Raw genomic sequence first — 14,471 nt, 5'->3', positions numbered from 1 at the left:
TGAGGTCTCCATCTCCTTAATCTCACACTGTCACCTCCAACAACACACTTTTATTTTAATAGTGTATGCATGTGTGTGTGGCATGTGTGTCCGTATGTGTGTGTGTGCGACATCTCCATGCATGAGTGGCCTGTGTGTGTGTCTTGCATCAAAAATACATACAGCTGAGTCTCCCTACTCCCTTCATCGTTGTATTGTTATTTTTCCCCTCCAATGGCTCTGGGTCACGGCAGTGTGTGTGTGTGTCACATTTGCATTTGTAGATGCCTTTTCCTGCTATTCTCTCATCTGTCTCACCATCTTTAACACATTACGATCAGTAGAGTTACACTCAACTGGCAGGCATAACATCACACTGTATTTCCATTAGCTACATTATATGATTGTTAATAACATTCCCATCTGTCTCCTGTTATGTTGTAATGTAGTCTAACAAGGTGACGACTGAGCTGTTTACTGTCTGCGATCTGAAGATGACAATGCTCTCTGGATCACAGGTAGCAACTAGTCAGTGAAGATCAGTTATAGTCACTAAATACGACTGGATGTATTAGCTGTGGCACAGTCCCCATAGAAATGTGTGATATCAGGTGTGACATTACAGCTTGAAGTCACGAGATTACACTTTTCTCTGTTTGTCAGCAGCCATTAGTCAGATGGGAGAAATACACACACATGCACGCACGCACACACACCTCTGAGGCTATCTGAAAGGATTCTGGGTAGTGAGAAATATATAGGCTAAAGATAGTCCTTATGGATATGTAGGTAGGCTATAAATAGAAGTAGAGAGAGAGACAGAGACAGCATGGAAAACAGACCACATGCCTTATCAGACGCACACACACACACACACACACACACAGACACACAGACACAGACACACACACACACACACACACACACACACACACACACACACACACACACACACACACACACACACACACACACACAGACAGACACAGACACACAGACACACAGACACACAGACACAGACACACAGAAACACAGACACACAGACACACACACACACACACACACACACACACACACACACACACACACACACACACACACACACACACACACACACACTGTAGTGGAGCTTCTATTTCAGTAGTTTGCCATTAGGGGCAACAGAGGCTTTGTCTATGTGTTGCCATAGAGACAAGACAGTACAGCAGGGTAGAGGGCAGTCTGAAGAGAACGTTTCTCAAGTTTCTAACCGCTGATCAGAAATTCCCTGGAGACAGTGGATAAAATTGCCTTGGATCTGGAGGATTATTTTCAGACTGTCTTCGAGGAACAACTCTTATTGTGAGTTTGTATGTGTTTGTGTTATGCTTCCACTAGTAGGGTTGTGTAAAGAAACACAGATTTATGTCCACTGAAAGTTTCTGAGTTCTGTGTGTGTGTGTGCGTGTGTAGGAAAATGCCTGTGCAGGACAAAGGTCTGATGAGTGGAGCCACATAGATGATTGAGAAACAGAGAGAGATCAGAGAGGTGGATAAACAGCTCCAGACAAACAGAGAGGTGAGGATCTATGTTCTTATTCATAATAATCATAGCAATCATAAAAACAAAGTGACAAAAATGTGACTATCGGAGTTAACATACGGAGAGATGAGGTGATGAAGAAGGAGGAGAAACTGAAGGAGTCGCTGCTCGAATTTGACAAATTCCTCATAGTGGGTGGCTAACACACACATACACACAAACACAAACACACACACAGACACTGGAAAAACCATCATAGTCACATGTGCCGTCTTGCAGGAGAACGACGCAAAGCGAGGTCATGGTAAGAAGGCGGCAGAAAGAGAGAGGGATGCTGTGTGTCAGAAAGAGGGAGGGAGAGACGGAGGAGTGCGCTATCCTGGAGGCTTGCAAACTGAGGCTGCAGCGCAGGGTGGAGATTGCCCTCTACTGGACCTTCCTGGAACAGGTCCTCAGACTGGCCAAGGTACCAACGATTGGCACATACTAAGGCCTTGTCACACCACTGACTGAGACAAAGATTTCTGGGAAAATTGACTACAACGTTTTCGGGAAAGTTACCTGGGAAAATTACCTGGGAAATTACCTGTGTGTGAAAATCTATAATATCAGGTCGTTAATTTGTGCCAATTTGAAGTTTGAAGTTTCTGGGAAAGTTACGGGAAGGTTTCCTGGAAGGATATCTAGAAAATGACCTGAAAAGTTATAATGGCTAAACCTATTTTCTAGGTATTATCATGGATCCACCCGGAGAGCCAGGCCATTATAGCCTACAATCCCCCTCCTGAGAAATGTGTTTATCTGTTCAACTTCAGAGCATTTAAAAAGCTCCCATTTTTCCTGTGGGATCAGTGCACATGCTTTCTCTTGGAAATGTGGGCTGATTCATCTACCAGCTCATGTTTGTTGCAAATGCCATGTCCACATCCCAGTTCAACCCAAATCCCAGCCTCAACCACAAACCTAACCCTAGCTTCATGTTCAAATGTATAACGTGTGCATGTGTATATGTAGTAAGAGGAGGTGTGGGAGCTGCTGGGGAGGTTTGCCACCTTGCTATCCACCAGAGAGTAGTTGCAGCAGAGGGAAAAGGAGGTGCAGGATCAGGCTGACGGCCAACGGGGGGCACTACAAAGATACACAGACCAGCAGAGCTGCAGCATTCTGCAGAAGAAAAACCTGCTGTCTCAGCTACAGACAGAGCTAGACCAGATACGCTCCAACACTCTCAGATGGGTACCAGACCTGATCACACACTCACAGACCTTTAGATGGGTCCCAGATTTACCATGTATTATAGTCCATGTGTCTCTGTCCAGACTATAAACCGTTTTTTGGGGGGGTTCAGGAGAGCACATGGTACCACATCCAAACCACAGCAGTAAAGGAGATGCTTCTATTGGGCCAAATCAAAGAGGTAACCTTTAGCCTTTACCACATGATGGGCGGGACCGCAGGGCAGGAAGAGGGAGTGGCCATCAATGACACAGTGACCCAGCTGGAGAAGGTAGTGATGTCATTATGTCATAGATTGAGGTTTGTGATGTCACAGATGGAGTAGATTTATGATGTCACAGCTGGAGAAGGTCAGTGATGTTACAGATGGAGGTTTGTGATGTCACAGATAGGGAGGGTTAGTGATGACAGCTGAAGGTCAGCTATTGCAGCGTTCATTTGCTAGTCGGAACTAGGAAACTCTACATTTCCAACTTGCTGTTTGTAGTTATACACGTGCCGCGTTCAATGAATCAGCAAGTCTGATTTTTGAGTTTCCTAGTTCCGACTAGCATATGAATGTGGCATATGTCACAGTGATGTCAGAGTTGGAGAAGGTTAGTGATGTCACCTTATTGTCACAGCTAGAGAAGGTTAGTGATGTCACAGTTAGAGAAGGTTAGTGATGTCACAGTGATGTAGAGTAGGGGAGAAATTAATTTGCTAACAGTAAAATCTAAATGTATTTTTCTCTCCAGACCCAGCTCTTCATCCAGCCATAGTTATCAACCTCAAACAGAGCCCTTCTCAGCTTACTACAAAAGCCAATTTGAAGTGAGCAGGTGGAGGATGATCAAGTGGACAGACATAGGATCCTGCAGAGCTTATTGTTGGGGGTTGATATTACATATATTGTGTTGTTTCCACACAAATACTAATGTAATGATCAGCAATGTGCAGCAAACGTGCCATGATGACAATAATACTTCTGCAATTAGTCTAGTACTGACAACTAGTGGCAACCAGAGGGAATAATTACTATACACACATCAATAGAGGGCCTACTAGTGTTTCTCAAGCCTCGATCAAGTGTATCCAACAATTGCACTGTGTCAGTATTCTATTATTCTGACCATGCAGTGTTGCATAACAATTATACAATTGTTGAGTTCTATTTATACTGCTTTATTAATACCTCATGCACTGTATATGTTTCAATAAAAATCTTCAGAATGGTTCAAAACAAAAATCACCTTTTTTTTTAAGGAACACTTTGGCATTGTTGTTGAACAAAGAGATAAAATAAAACATGGCATAGTAATCAGAAAATAGTCATCTAGTGCTGCGTTGACACCTAAAAGACAAACATACAAAAGAAGAAAAGGAAAATTTGCGTGTTTTTGGAGTGCTGCCACATCTTTTCCACAAATATAAAAACCATGCTAGACTAATAGGCTGTCCTGGTCTGACTGAGTTTTCCACAGGACAACTGCTGTTATTTGCCTTTCTTCCCCCTCATGGCCTTGCGGACACAGTGGCCACTCCAGTAGGCCTGGATCAGGGTGGCAGCGTGGCTCCTCTTTCCCATCTCTCTCTGCTCCTCCTCCCTCCCTCCTCAGCCACACCACTCATCCTAGACCTGACTGAAGTCCTCCTCCAGGACAGCATAGAGTACCACAGAATGAGTCATAATATCCATAAAACCTAGCAGTCAAACACAGAAATGGTTCCAATCGTTTTTCCACCATTCATTTTTCCCATAGGGGATTTTAGAAACACTTCAAATAAGGGCTGTGTTTGTGTAGGCTTACCCTGGCGTGATGTTTTGATAACCTTGTAAATCTCTCTCAGACAAGGTGACTTTTATCAATATATTCGCCTGTATTTACCCCCCTCCCCTCCCCCCAAAAAATAAAATGAAATGCTAATTAGCTGCTAATGTGGCTATCATACAGAACTGACTCAAGCTTCACGTCACTCACAAGGGCCACGATGATCTGGACGAGACTGCCGAATCGAGGCAAGAGTAAAATGCTCTGGATTAACTATCTAATGTTAGCTACATTTAGTAATTTATAAATTGGCTAAATTTGTTTAAATTGACAATTCTGTGTACTGTATTGGGCAAGTTTCTAAATGTACACAATACCTGTTATCTAGCTCGCTAGCTCAAGGTTAGCTAGCTAGTTAGCAACATTAGCCTGGCTAGATGGCTACATTAGTCGTCTGTTTGTCTAGCCATTTAAATGCATGAGAAATTCATCAAAACAAGTTTAGCTTTCTTTGGCTTTTATAAACCAACAGTCTACCATGCTAGTTAACTAGCTATCTAACTTAGATTAAGGTTAAGCTAGGCGTTCTTGATAATGTTTGTTTGTGTCTGTGTGTGAGGGGTGGGTAACCTACTTTAAGTAGCCTACTACTTGACTTGTAGCTACCCTAGCTAGCTGTATTATTTTGGTCTGGCTTTTTGAGAGGTTTCAGAGATGGACTGATTAGCTTCTCTTGAGTCAACAGTGTGCTTACTTTACTGAGGGGAAGACATTGATCTGTTTACTGTTACCCTCTGGACAGCAGATCATTCGTATAGCTTCAAGGCATAGTTATGTAACCTTATTTAGTCCCACTTGCTATGATGGGTTTTAAATTAATTGGTTTTCACAGCTCTAATACCTGACTTAAATAATCAACATAACGAATCACGGCAATAGGCTATGATTTGTAATCAGGTATGAGTTGAGCTTATACACACTCCTGCCATTCAGATCTGGAGATCCTTTTGATCTGGAGATCCACCCTTTTGTCATTATTCTGTACTATGGGTACAATGGGGGGTAGGGGGTTAACTTCAATGGTATTGATACATAACACCTGCTCCACTTTCAAGTTGAATTTGAACTGATGCCAGGGCGGCGGCTACTAAGAAGAAGGGAGCAGCTGCAGACCAGAAGACTGCAGCCAAGGCAGCACTGGTACACACCTCAAATCAAATGTTATTGGGTGCGTACACATATTTTGCAGATGTCATTGCCAGTGCAGCAAAATGGTTATGTTTCTAGCGCCAACAGTGCGGTAATACCTAACGATACAAAACACTACACACAAATCTCCAGAAAAAAGGAGCTAACTCTGCAGACAGCAATACTGGGTGATTTGAAAAGTCATAGTCAATCAATCAATAATACTTTTAGCAAAAATGTTTATCATTAATTTACAATCTGCAGAAACTATGAGAATAGAAAGGTTCAGAACTTTTGTGAAACATCACAGCACAGTTGAAAAAATATATGGCAAATAGAAATCCAATATGGATGGTGTTAAGAAATAAGATGGGAAGCGTTGAATGGAGCTGAAGGGTGGGACTAATAACAACAAGATAACTAATGTAAAATATACTGTGTCCGTAAATGTATATAGGTTAAGAACTCTTGTGAAACAGCACAGTTAAAAATATATGGCAAATAGAAATCAAACTGGATGGACATCAGAAATAGATGGGAGAGGTTAAGGGTAGAGGAAGGACTAAAAACAAACAAAATAGAACTATTGTAAAACAGATTGTGTCCGTAAAATGTATATAGTGTGTATAAGCTGGATGTAGAAGCTTAAGTATTGTTGTTCATTAGTTTATTCCAATTAGGGGAGTTAGTGGAAAATAATAAAGGAAAATATATTTGTAAAATATATGTATATATACAGTACCAGTCAAAAGTTTGGACACACCTACTCATTCAAGAGTTTTTCTTTATTTTTACTATTTTCTACATTATAGAATAATAGTGAAGACATCAAAACTATGAAATAACACATATGGAATCATGTAGTAACCAAAAAAGTGTTAAACAAATCAAAATATATTTCATATTTGAGATTCTTCAAAGTAGCCACCCTTTGCCTTGATGACAGCTTTGCACACTCTTGGCAATAGGGGGTTAATACTTTCTGAAGGCACTGTACATATGAAGTGGGTTAAACAGTATGTAAACATAATTAAAGTGACCAGTGTTCAATAACTATGTACATATATGGCAGCAGTCTCTAAGGTGCAGGGTAGAGTACCAGGTGGTAGCTGGCTAGTAACAGTGACTAAGTTCAGGGCAGGGTACTGGGCGGAGGCCGGCTAGTGGTGACTGTTTAACAGTCTAATTGGCTGTTAAATAATCTACCCTCTCTGTCGGGTGAGTATTACTGGTTGGTACTGTATGTGCCTTTAGGTTCCACTCCATGTGTAGGCTATTGTACCAGCCTGTGTGGTAGTCTTTCATATGTGTAATAGTTTGTTGCATCATATTGCTTAGTTTATAATTTGTGCCACAGATTGTTAACTTCCTCCATGTTGTACTTGACCTTTATAGATGCAGACCTGAAGACATTCAAGCAGCACTTTGAGAGCAAGCATCCCAAGTCTCCAATGTTCCCAGTACTGGTTGATGTAAAGGCCTAAGTGACCACACACACTCAAATGGACCTACAGCTGGGGTAAGATTCTTCCATCATTCACACACAGTAGACATAGTGTAAACCACCATGTTGTCAACAAAATGCTGTCGTCAATGCTTAAGTTGTATTGTGTATGGCTCAATTTGTGGAAATGCTGTGATCACTCATCGTCTTTAAGGTTGTGATTCACAGAGAGCAACTGAGACGGAATGACTTTGAGGGACACACACTGAGACCCTGAGTATGACTGGACATGGGCCGAATATTTGTAACAACATCCTAAAAGGGGTGCAGAAGCACACCAGCACCCCATTGAATGTTTATTCCATGGCCAACCATCCCTCTAGCTACCCCTTATTCCATACTATGACTTTTATGCCCCATGGTACCACAACCTCAGACACTTTGGAACTCTCCATCTTATCTCTATAAACTCCCCCTACCTTCGTAGGAGCATCATTATATCTCGAAGCTGTTTCCCAAAACCATTGTTATTAACGTTGCACTTGAAAATGCTTGTAATCTAGTGCCTTTCTCAGACAACTCGTTGAACAGTTTATACACTGAAGATGTCACGCCCTGGCTCTGGGGACACTTGTATGTTGAGCCAGGGTGTGCGTTTCATTTGTTTATCTAGTAGTTGCATTTCTATGTTGGCCAGATTGGTTCCCAATCAGAGGCAACGAGTGTCAGCTGTTGCTGGTTGTCTCTGATTGGGAACCATATTTATACAGGCTGTTTTCCCACAGTTGTTGTGGGATCTTGTTTCTAGTTGGTTTGTGTTAGACCGTGAACTGTCACGTTATCGTTTTGTTTATTTTGTCAATATATCGCTAAATAAAGAGTATGTTTGCCTGCAACACTGCGCCTTGGTCCTCCTCTGTTTCCGACGAGCGTGACAGAAGATCCCACCAAAACTGGACCAAGCAGCGTGTCCAGGAGCCATCGCCAGGGGAATCGCTAGCAGATCTCCGTGGCAGCCTCGACTGGGTCAAGCCTAGTGAAGAGCAGAGAGGGTGGACTTGGGAACAGTGGAGGAAGAGTCTCGACTGGGTCAAGCCAAATGAAGAGCAGAATGGCTGGAGTTGGAAGCAGAAGAGCGAGAGTTGGGCGAGAACTATAGAGGCCTGGCCCACGGGGAGGAGAGACCCCCAGAAATGTTTTAGGGGGGGCTCACACCGGGGACGACGGGGCAGCAGGAGGCCGCGATGGAGCGGTCCAGCGGGTGTGCAGAGGTGGCCACCAGGTTAAGGGGGCCACTGGTCACAGAGGAGAGGGAAAGTGTGGAGGCACGGCGAGAGGTACTGGGGTGTGTTACCAGTCTGGTCCGGCCCGTTCCTGATCCCTGCATAGGGCCAGTGGTGTGTGTCCCCAGTACGGTCCGGCCTGTTCCTGTTCCTCGCATCGAGCCTGTGGTGCGCGTCGCCAGCCCGGCCCGGCCTGTTCCTGCTCCCCGCACCGAGCCTATGGTGCGCGTCGCCAGCCCGGCCCGGCCTGTTCCTGCTCCCCGCACCGAGCCTATGGTACGCGTCGCCAGCCCGGTCCGGCCCGCTCCTGCTCCCCACACCAAGCCAGTGGTGTGCGTCGTCAGTCCGGCACGGCCCGTGCCTGTTCCCCACACCAAGCCAGTGGTGTGCGTCGCCAGCCCGGTCCGGCCCGCTCCTGCTCCCCACACCAAGCCAGTGGTGTGCGTCATCAGTCCGGCACGGCCCGTGCCTGTTCACCACACCAAGCCAGGGGTGTGCGTCGCCAGCCCGGTCCGGTCCGCTCCTGCTCCCCACACCAAGCCAGTGGTGTGCGTCGTCAGTCCGGCACGGCCCGTGCCTGTTCCCCACACCAAGCCAGTGGTGTGCGTCGCCAGTCCGGTCCGGCCCGCTCCTGTTCCCCGCACCAAGCCTATGGTACGCGTCGTCAGTCCGGCACGGCCCGTGCCTGTTCCACCGGTGCCTGGTCCGGCACCGGTCAGCTGCTTCACGCCGGAGCTAGAGCAGTCCAGCTCCGGTCAGCGGGGCCAGACCGGACCAGGGGTACTTTGGGGGGTTGGAGAGGGAGTGGGGATCAGGCCCGGAGCCGGATCCGCCGCCAAGGTGGAGTGCCCACCCGGTCCCTCCCCTGTGGTATTTAGTTGACGCGGTCGGAGTCCGCGCCTTTAGGGGGGGGGTACTGTCACGCCCTGGCTCTGGGGACACTTGTATGTTGAGCCAGGGTGTGCGTTTCATTTGTTTATCTAGTAGTTGCATTTCTATGTTGGCCAGATTGGTTCCCAATCAGAGGCAACGAGTGTCAGCTGTTGCTGGTTGTCTCTGATTGGGAACCATATTTATACAGGCTGTTTTCCCACAGTTGTTGTGGGATCTTGTTTCTAGTTAGTTTGTGTTAGACCGTGAACTGTCACGTTATCGTTTTGTTTATTTTGTCAATATATCGCTAAATAAAGAGTATGTTTGCCTGCAACGCTGCGCCTTGGTCCTCCTCTGTTTCCGACGAGCGTGACAGAAGATCTCCGCTAAACATAGAATCACATGATTTATCTGTCTCTCTGTGACCGCTGATAACTTCAGAATAAAATTGACTACAAATACAAAGTTGCCAATGTCTTTGCAATTGATACAAACAAGCGACATATAAAAAGACGCTTGAAATGAATACTGAGATGACTGCATTAAAATATAAACAGTAAGCTATAGGCCTATTTCAAACATTAAAATACATTTCACGTTCAATCAATTTACTTATATTTTGCTACTTGTAGGCAACTGTTTGTAATTTTGTAAGGAGCCTAAAACTCACTCACTCTCAGCATGCCCCAGCATCATCAAATACAGCAACTAATTTGCATAACATTGTGTGATAGGCTGAGAAACATTCGAATGTGTACACACATCACATTACACACTTCTTAGACTGAAACACACCCTGTGTTTAATAACCTGGATAAACATTTGTTTTATACAATTACTGTGGGAATTTGTACAGTAACCGTATACATTCAGATTGCATTGACCGTGTTCAACACAAAACCCTCTTGCCTCCTAATAGTTATTTGGGGTCTACCCCCCTGACCCACGTGACCTTCTGCTGCAATTGATTCAGGTACTTGACCCGTCTCAAATGAGACAGGTGCACAGGGCATCTCTGTGTTAATGTCCATTTACGTGGTCTCTGTGTCTTCGACTGAGCTTTCAGTCTTGACAGTGTCCAGTTCCCGTTCAGCTGACACATTAACATCCCTTGGAGCCCACAGTCTCACATTGTCCTCCACCCTTCTCTCAGTTTGGGTGACAACCCCTTTTTTTTCTGGTAGTCTCTAAGCCACACATATTCATTTTCCTCATACCTCTGGGGTGTCACTTTTAGATCAAAGTATTGCTTTTGTTAACCTGTGGCTTTTAGGTGATTTCTCTTTACAGCTTCCCTTACAGTGTTTAAATACCCTTGTACCTTTTGCACATACTGAGAAACCTACTGTTTCCCTTAATTTTGTTGTGTTCCCATAACCCCATCAACAGGTAAAGTCATTTTAGTACCAAACAGCACCTTGTATGCTGTGAACCCCGTGGAAGATTGAATACTACTCCTGTATGCCATCATCACATATGGGAGAATGTCATCCAAATTTCTTTGATTGTCATCAACAAAAAGTGACAGCATGTTGATCAGAGTTCTGTTCATTCTTTCCATTAAACCATCTGTTTTGTTCATTTGTAAAAGATTGCACGTCTCTAAAAAGAGCAGAACATTTCTCCCCGGGTCGCTATGGATTGACCGAGGAACGCCTAACTTCAACACAAATTCCTCTACCAGTTTCTTGGCCACTGTTACTGCTTCCTGATTAGGTATGGCATATGCCTCTGACCACCTAGTAAAGTAATCTGACACTATCATAATGTGCTTGTTACCTCGTCCAGTCTCTGTAAAAGGACCCATTAAGTCTACAGCTATCCTCGCGAAAGGGCGGCCTGTGACAGAACTTGTCAAGGGGCTCGACCCTGTAACTTGTATGCAGCGCACCCCACACAGCCCTTACACTACTTGCTCTGGTGAGTTTTTAAACTCCTAAATGACCTCCTGTTCTGTTATTGTGGATAAAGGTAAATATCTCATGTAGGAGCTCATCTGGTAAAACTCCTCTCCATTTTGTCACATGGAAGGTCCCCCAAACTTGTTTGAAGGGCTTGATCTTTGGCTCAGATTGCAGCTCCAGAGGGAGCTCTGCTCTACCCCCCCCCCCCCCCCCCCATTTATTTAATTGATAATTGATAGGCCACCGGTTCTCTATCCTGTGCTTCCAAAAGGAAAGCTGCATTTGTGGGGACTGAATGGCTTGTTTGAGCTCTGACTGCAGGCTCAATAGTGACATCCTGAGGCTTTTTAACGATGGCTCTCAGGTTGACAGTGGCCTCCTGTGTGTCGGCTGTGTCTACACTCTCTGTTTGTGTGTGTCTGCGTGACACACCATCTGCATTACCGTCTCCCTGGCCTGTGGACAATATCATAGTGAAACTGATCCAGTTTCTCTAGCCATCTAGCTATCTGTCCCTTAGGTTGTTTGAAGTTACTCAGCCACCTCAGTGAGCCTCGATCAGTTCTCAGTAGAGATTTCTTCCCCAGCGGAAAGTGTCTGAAATGTTTAAAAAAAAAAAAATTATTTGTTTTTTGGTCATTTAGCAGACGCTCTTATCCAGAGCGACTTACAGGAGCAATTAGGGTTAAGTGCCTTGCTCAAGGGCACATCGACAGATTTTTCACCTAGTCGGCTCGGGGATTAGAACCAGCGACCTTTCGGTTACTGGCACAACGCTCTTACCCACTAAGCTACCTGCCGCCCGTTTAAGAAACGCTACCAGTAGTTGAGTACTTCCTATCCTGTTTTGACAGTGCCCGACTGGCATATGCTACTACTATCTCCCTACCCTCGTGTTTCTGGTAGAGGACTGCCCCTATGCCTGTCATGCGTCAGTATCCATTATGAAATCTACATTTGGGTCAGGGAAAGCAAGTATGGGGGATGTGGTAAGCTTGGACTTTAGTTCATTAAAGGCCACTTCACACGCTGCGTTCCACTCAAACGTTTTCCCCTTATCTGCCAATCTGTACAAAGGCTCAGCCATACAGTACCAGTCAAAGGTTTGGACACACCTACTCATTCCAGGGTTTTTCTTTATTTTTACTATTTTCTACATTGTAGAATAACGATGAAATAACACACATGGAATCATGTAGTAACCAAAAAAGTGTTAAACTAATCAAAATATATTTTTTATTTGATATTCTTCAAATAGCCACCCTTTGCCTTGATGACAGCTTTGCACACTCTTGGCATTCTTTCAACCAGCTTCACCTGGAATGTTTTTCCAACAGTCTTGAAGGCTTTCCCACATATGCTGAGCACTTGTTGGCTGCTTTTCCTTCCCTCTGTGGTCCGACCATCTCAATTGGGTTGAGGTCTGGGGATTGTGGAGGCCAGGTCATCTGATGCAGCACTCCATCACTCTCCTTCTTGGTAAAATAGCCCTGACACAGCCTGGAGGTGTGTTGGGTCATTGTCCTGTTGAAAAACAAATGATAGTCCCACTAAACCCAAACCAGATGGGGTGGCATATCGCTGCAGAATGCTGTGGTAGCCATGCTGGTTAAGTGTACCTTGAATTCTAAATAAATCACAGACAGTGTCACCAGCAAAGCACCCCCACACCATAACACCTCCTCCTCCATGCTTTACGGTGGGAAATACACATGCGGAGATCATCCGTTCACCCACACCACGTCTCACAAAGACACGGCGGTTGGAACCAAAAATCTCCAATTTGGATTTCCACAGGTCTAATGTCCGTTGCTCGTGTTTCTTGGCCACAGCAAGTCTCTTCTTCATATTGGTGTCCTTTAATAGTGGTTTCTTTGCAGCAATTCGACCATGAAGGCCTGATTCACACAGTCTCCTCTGAACAGTTGATGTTGAGATGTGTCTGTTCCTTGAACTCTGTGAAGCATTTATTTGGGCTGCAATTTCTGAGACTGGTAACTCTAATGAACTTATCCTCTGCAGCAGAGGTAACTCTGGGTCTTCCATTCCTGTGGGTGTCCTCGTGAGAGCCAGTTTCATCATAGCACTTGTTAGTTTTTGTGACTGCACTTGAAGAAACTTTCAAAGTTCTTTAAATGTTGACTGACCTTCATGTCTTAAAGTAATGATGGACTGTTGTTTCTCTTTACTTATTTGAGCTGTTCTTGCCATAATATGGACTTGGTCTTTTACCAAATAGGGCTATCTTCTGAATACCGCCCCTACCTTGTCACAACACAACTGATTGGCTCAAACGCATTAAGAAGGAAAGAAATTCCACAAATTAACTTTTAAGAAGGCACACCTGTTAATTGAAATGCATTCCAGGTGACTATCTCATGAAGTTGGTTGAGAGAATGCCAAGAGTGTGCAAAGCTGTCATCAAGGCAAAGGGTGGCTATTTGAAGAATATGAAATATAAAATATTTTTTTGATTTGTTTAACACTTTTTTGGTGATATGATTCCATATGTTATTTCATAGTTGTGATGTCTTCACTATTATTTTACAATGTAAACAATTTTAAAAATAAAGAAAAACCCTTGAATGAGTAGGTGTGTCCAAACTTCTGACTAGTAGTGTAGCTGCAAAATCTGGTATGGACCTCCTGTAGTATGACGCCAGGCCTAAAAAGCTTCTTGCCTCTGTCAGTGACTTGGGGCTAGGACATGACCTGACTGTCTCTGTTTTCGTGGTGTTAGTGGTCACTCCCTCAGCCGAGATGATGTGTCCCCGGTAGCTCACCTGTGACCTGAACAAATGGCACGTAGATGGTTTCACCTTAACTGCTGCTTGTCCAATCTGCTGAAAACCTTGTCTAGGTGTTTCTTATGTTCTTGGGATGTACAACCAAACACTATGATGTCATCTAAGTACAGCAGACATGTTGTCCAATGTAAGTCAGCCAACACCAGGTCCATAAGATGCTGGAAGCTGGCTGCTTGGAGACATTTTCAACCCAAACCCCCCCATGACCTGGAATTCGAAAAAAGCCCCCTCTTTGACACAAAGCAGTTTTGCAATGATCCTCGGGGTGCATCTCAACTTGCCAGTACACACTGGCTAAGTCTAAAGTGGAAAACCACTGAGCGCCGGCAAGCTAATACAAGGGTTTATCTATCCTAGGAAGTGGATATGTATCTTTTAATGTGTTCTCGTTTAACTTTCTGTAATCCGCACAGAACCTGATTGAGCCATCCTTGTTTCTTACTAACACCACTGATGCTGCCCATGGACTGCTGAATGGGTTAAC

General features: G+C 44.5%; 1 protein-coding gene and 1 pseudogene across 2 annotated transcripts in view; one reads left to right on the top strand and one right to left on the bottom strand.

Moving 5' to 3' along the window:
* Positions 1-576: 576 nt before the first annotated feature.
* LOC311141107 (coiled-coil domain-containing protein 42 like-2-like) lies at positions 577-3,498 on the top strand (annotated as a pseudogene). Its single transcript has 7 exons — positions 577-590; positions 1,240-1,320; positions 1,432-1,692; positions 1,781-1,967; positions 2,516-2,737; positions 2,850-3,008; positions 3,475-3,498. The product of its transcript is annotated as a coiled-coil domain-containing protein 42 like-2-like (transcript).
* Positions 3,499-4,211: 713 nt separating this feature from the next.
* Positions 4,212-14,471, bottom strand: part of LOC311141106 (dynein regulatory complex protein 10-like) — a gene marked incomplete at its 3' end in the record, with an annotated part of 32,520 nt that continues 22,260 nt past the window's right edge. The window contains 3 exon segments of the mRNA XM_084176371.1: positions 4,212-4,327; positions 4,330-4,370; positions 13,893-13,963. Of these exon segments, the coding sequence (XP_084032497.1) occupies positions 4,212-4,327; positions 4,330-4,370; positions 13,893-13,963 (228 nt within the window).

Source organism: Coregonus lavaretus (assembly GCF_964263955.1).
Source record: "Coregonus lavaretus genome assembly, chromosome: 14".
Taxonomy (NCBI): Eukaryota; Metazoa; Chordata; class Actinopteri; order Salmoniformes; family Salmonidae; genus Coregonus; species Coregonus lavaretus.
The sequence above is the reverse complement of the archived record's forward strand: the minus strand, read 5'-3'. Positions and strand labels throughout refer to the sequence as shown.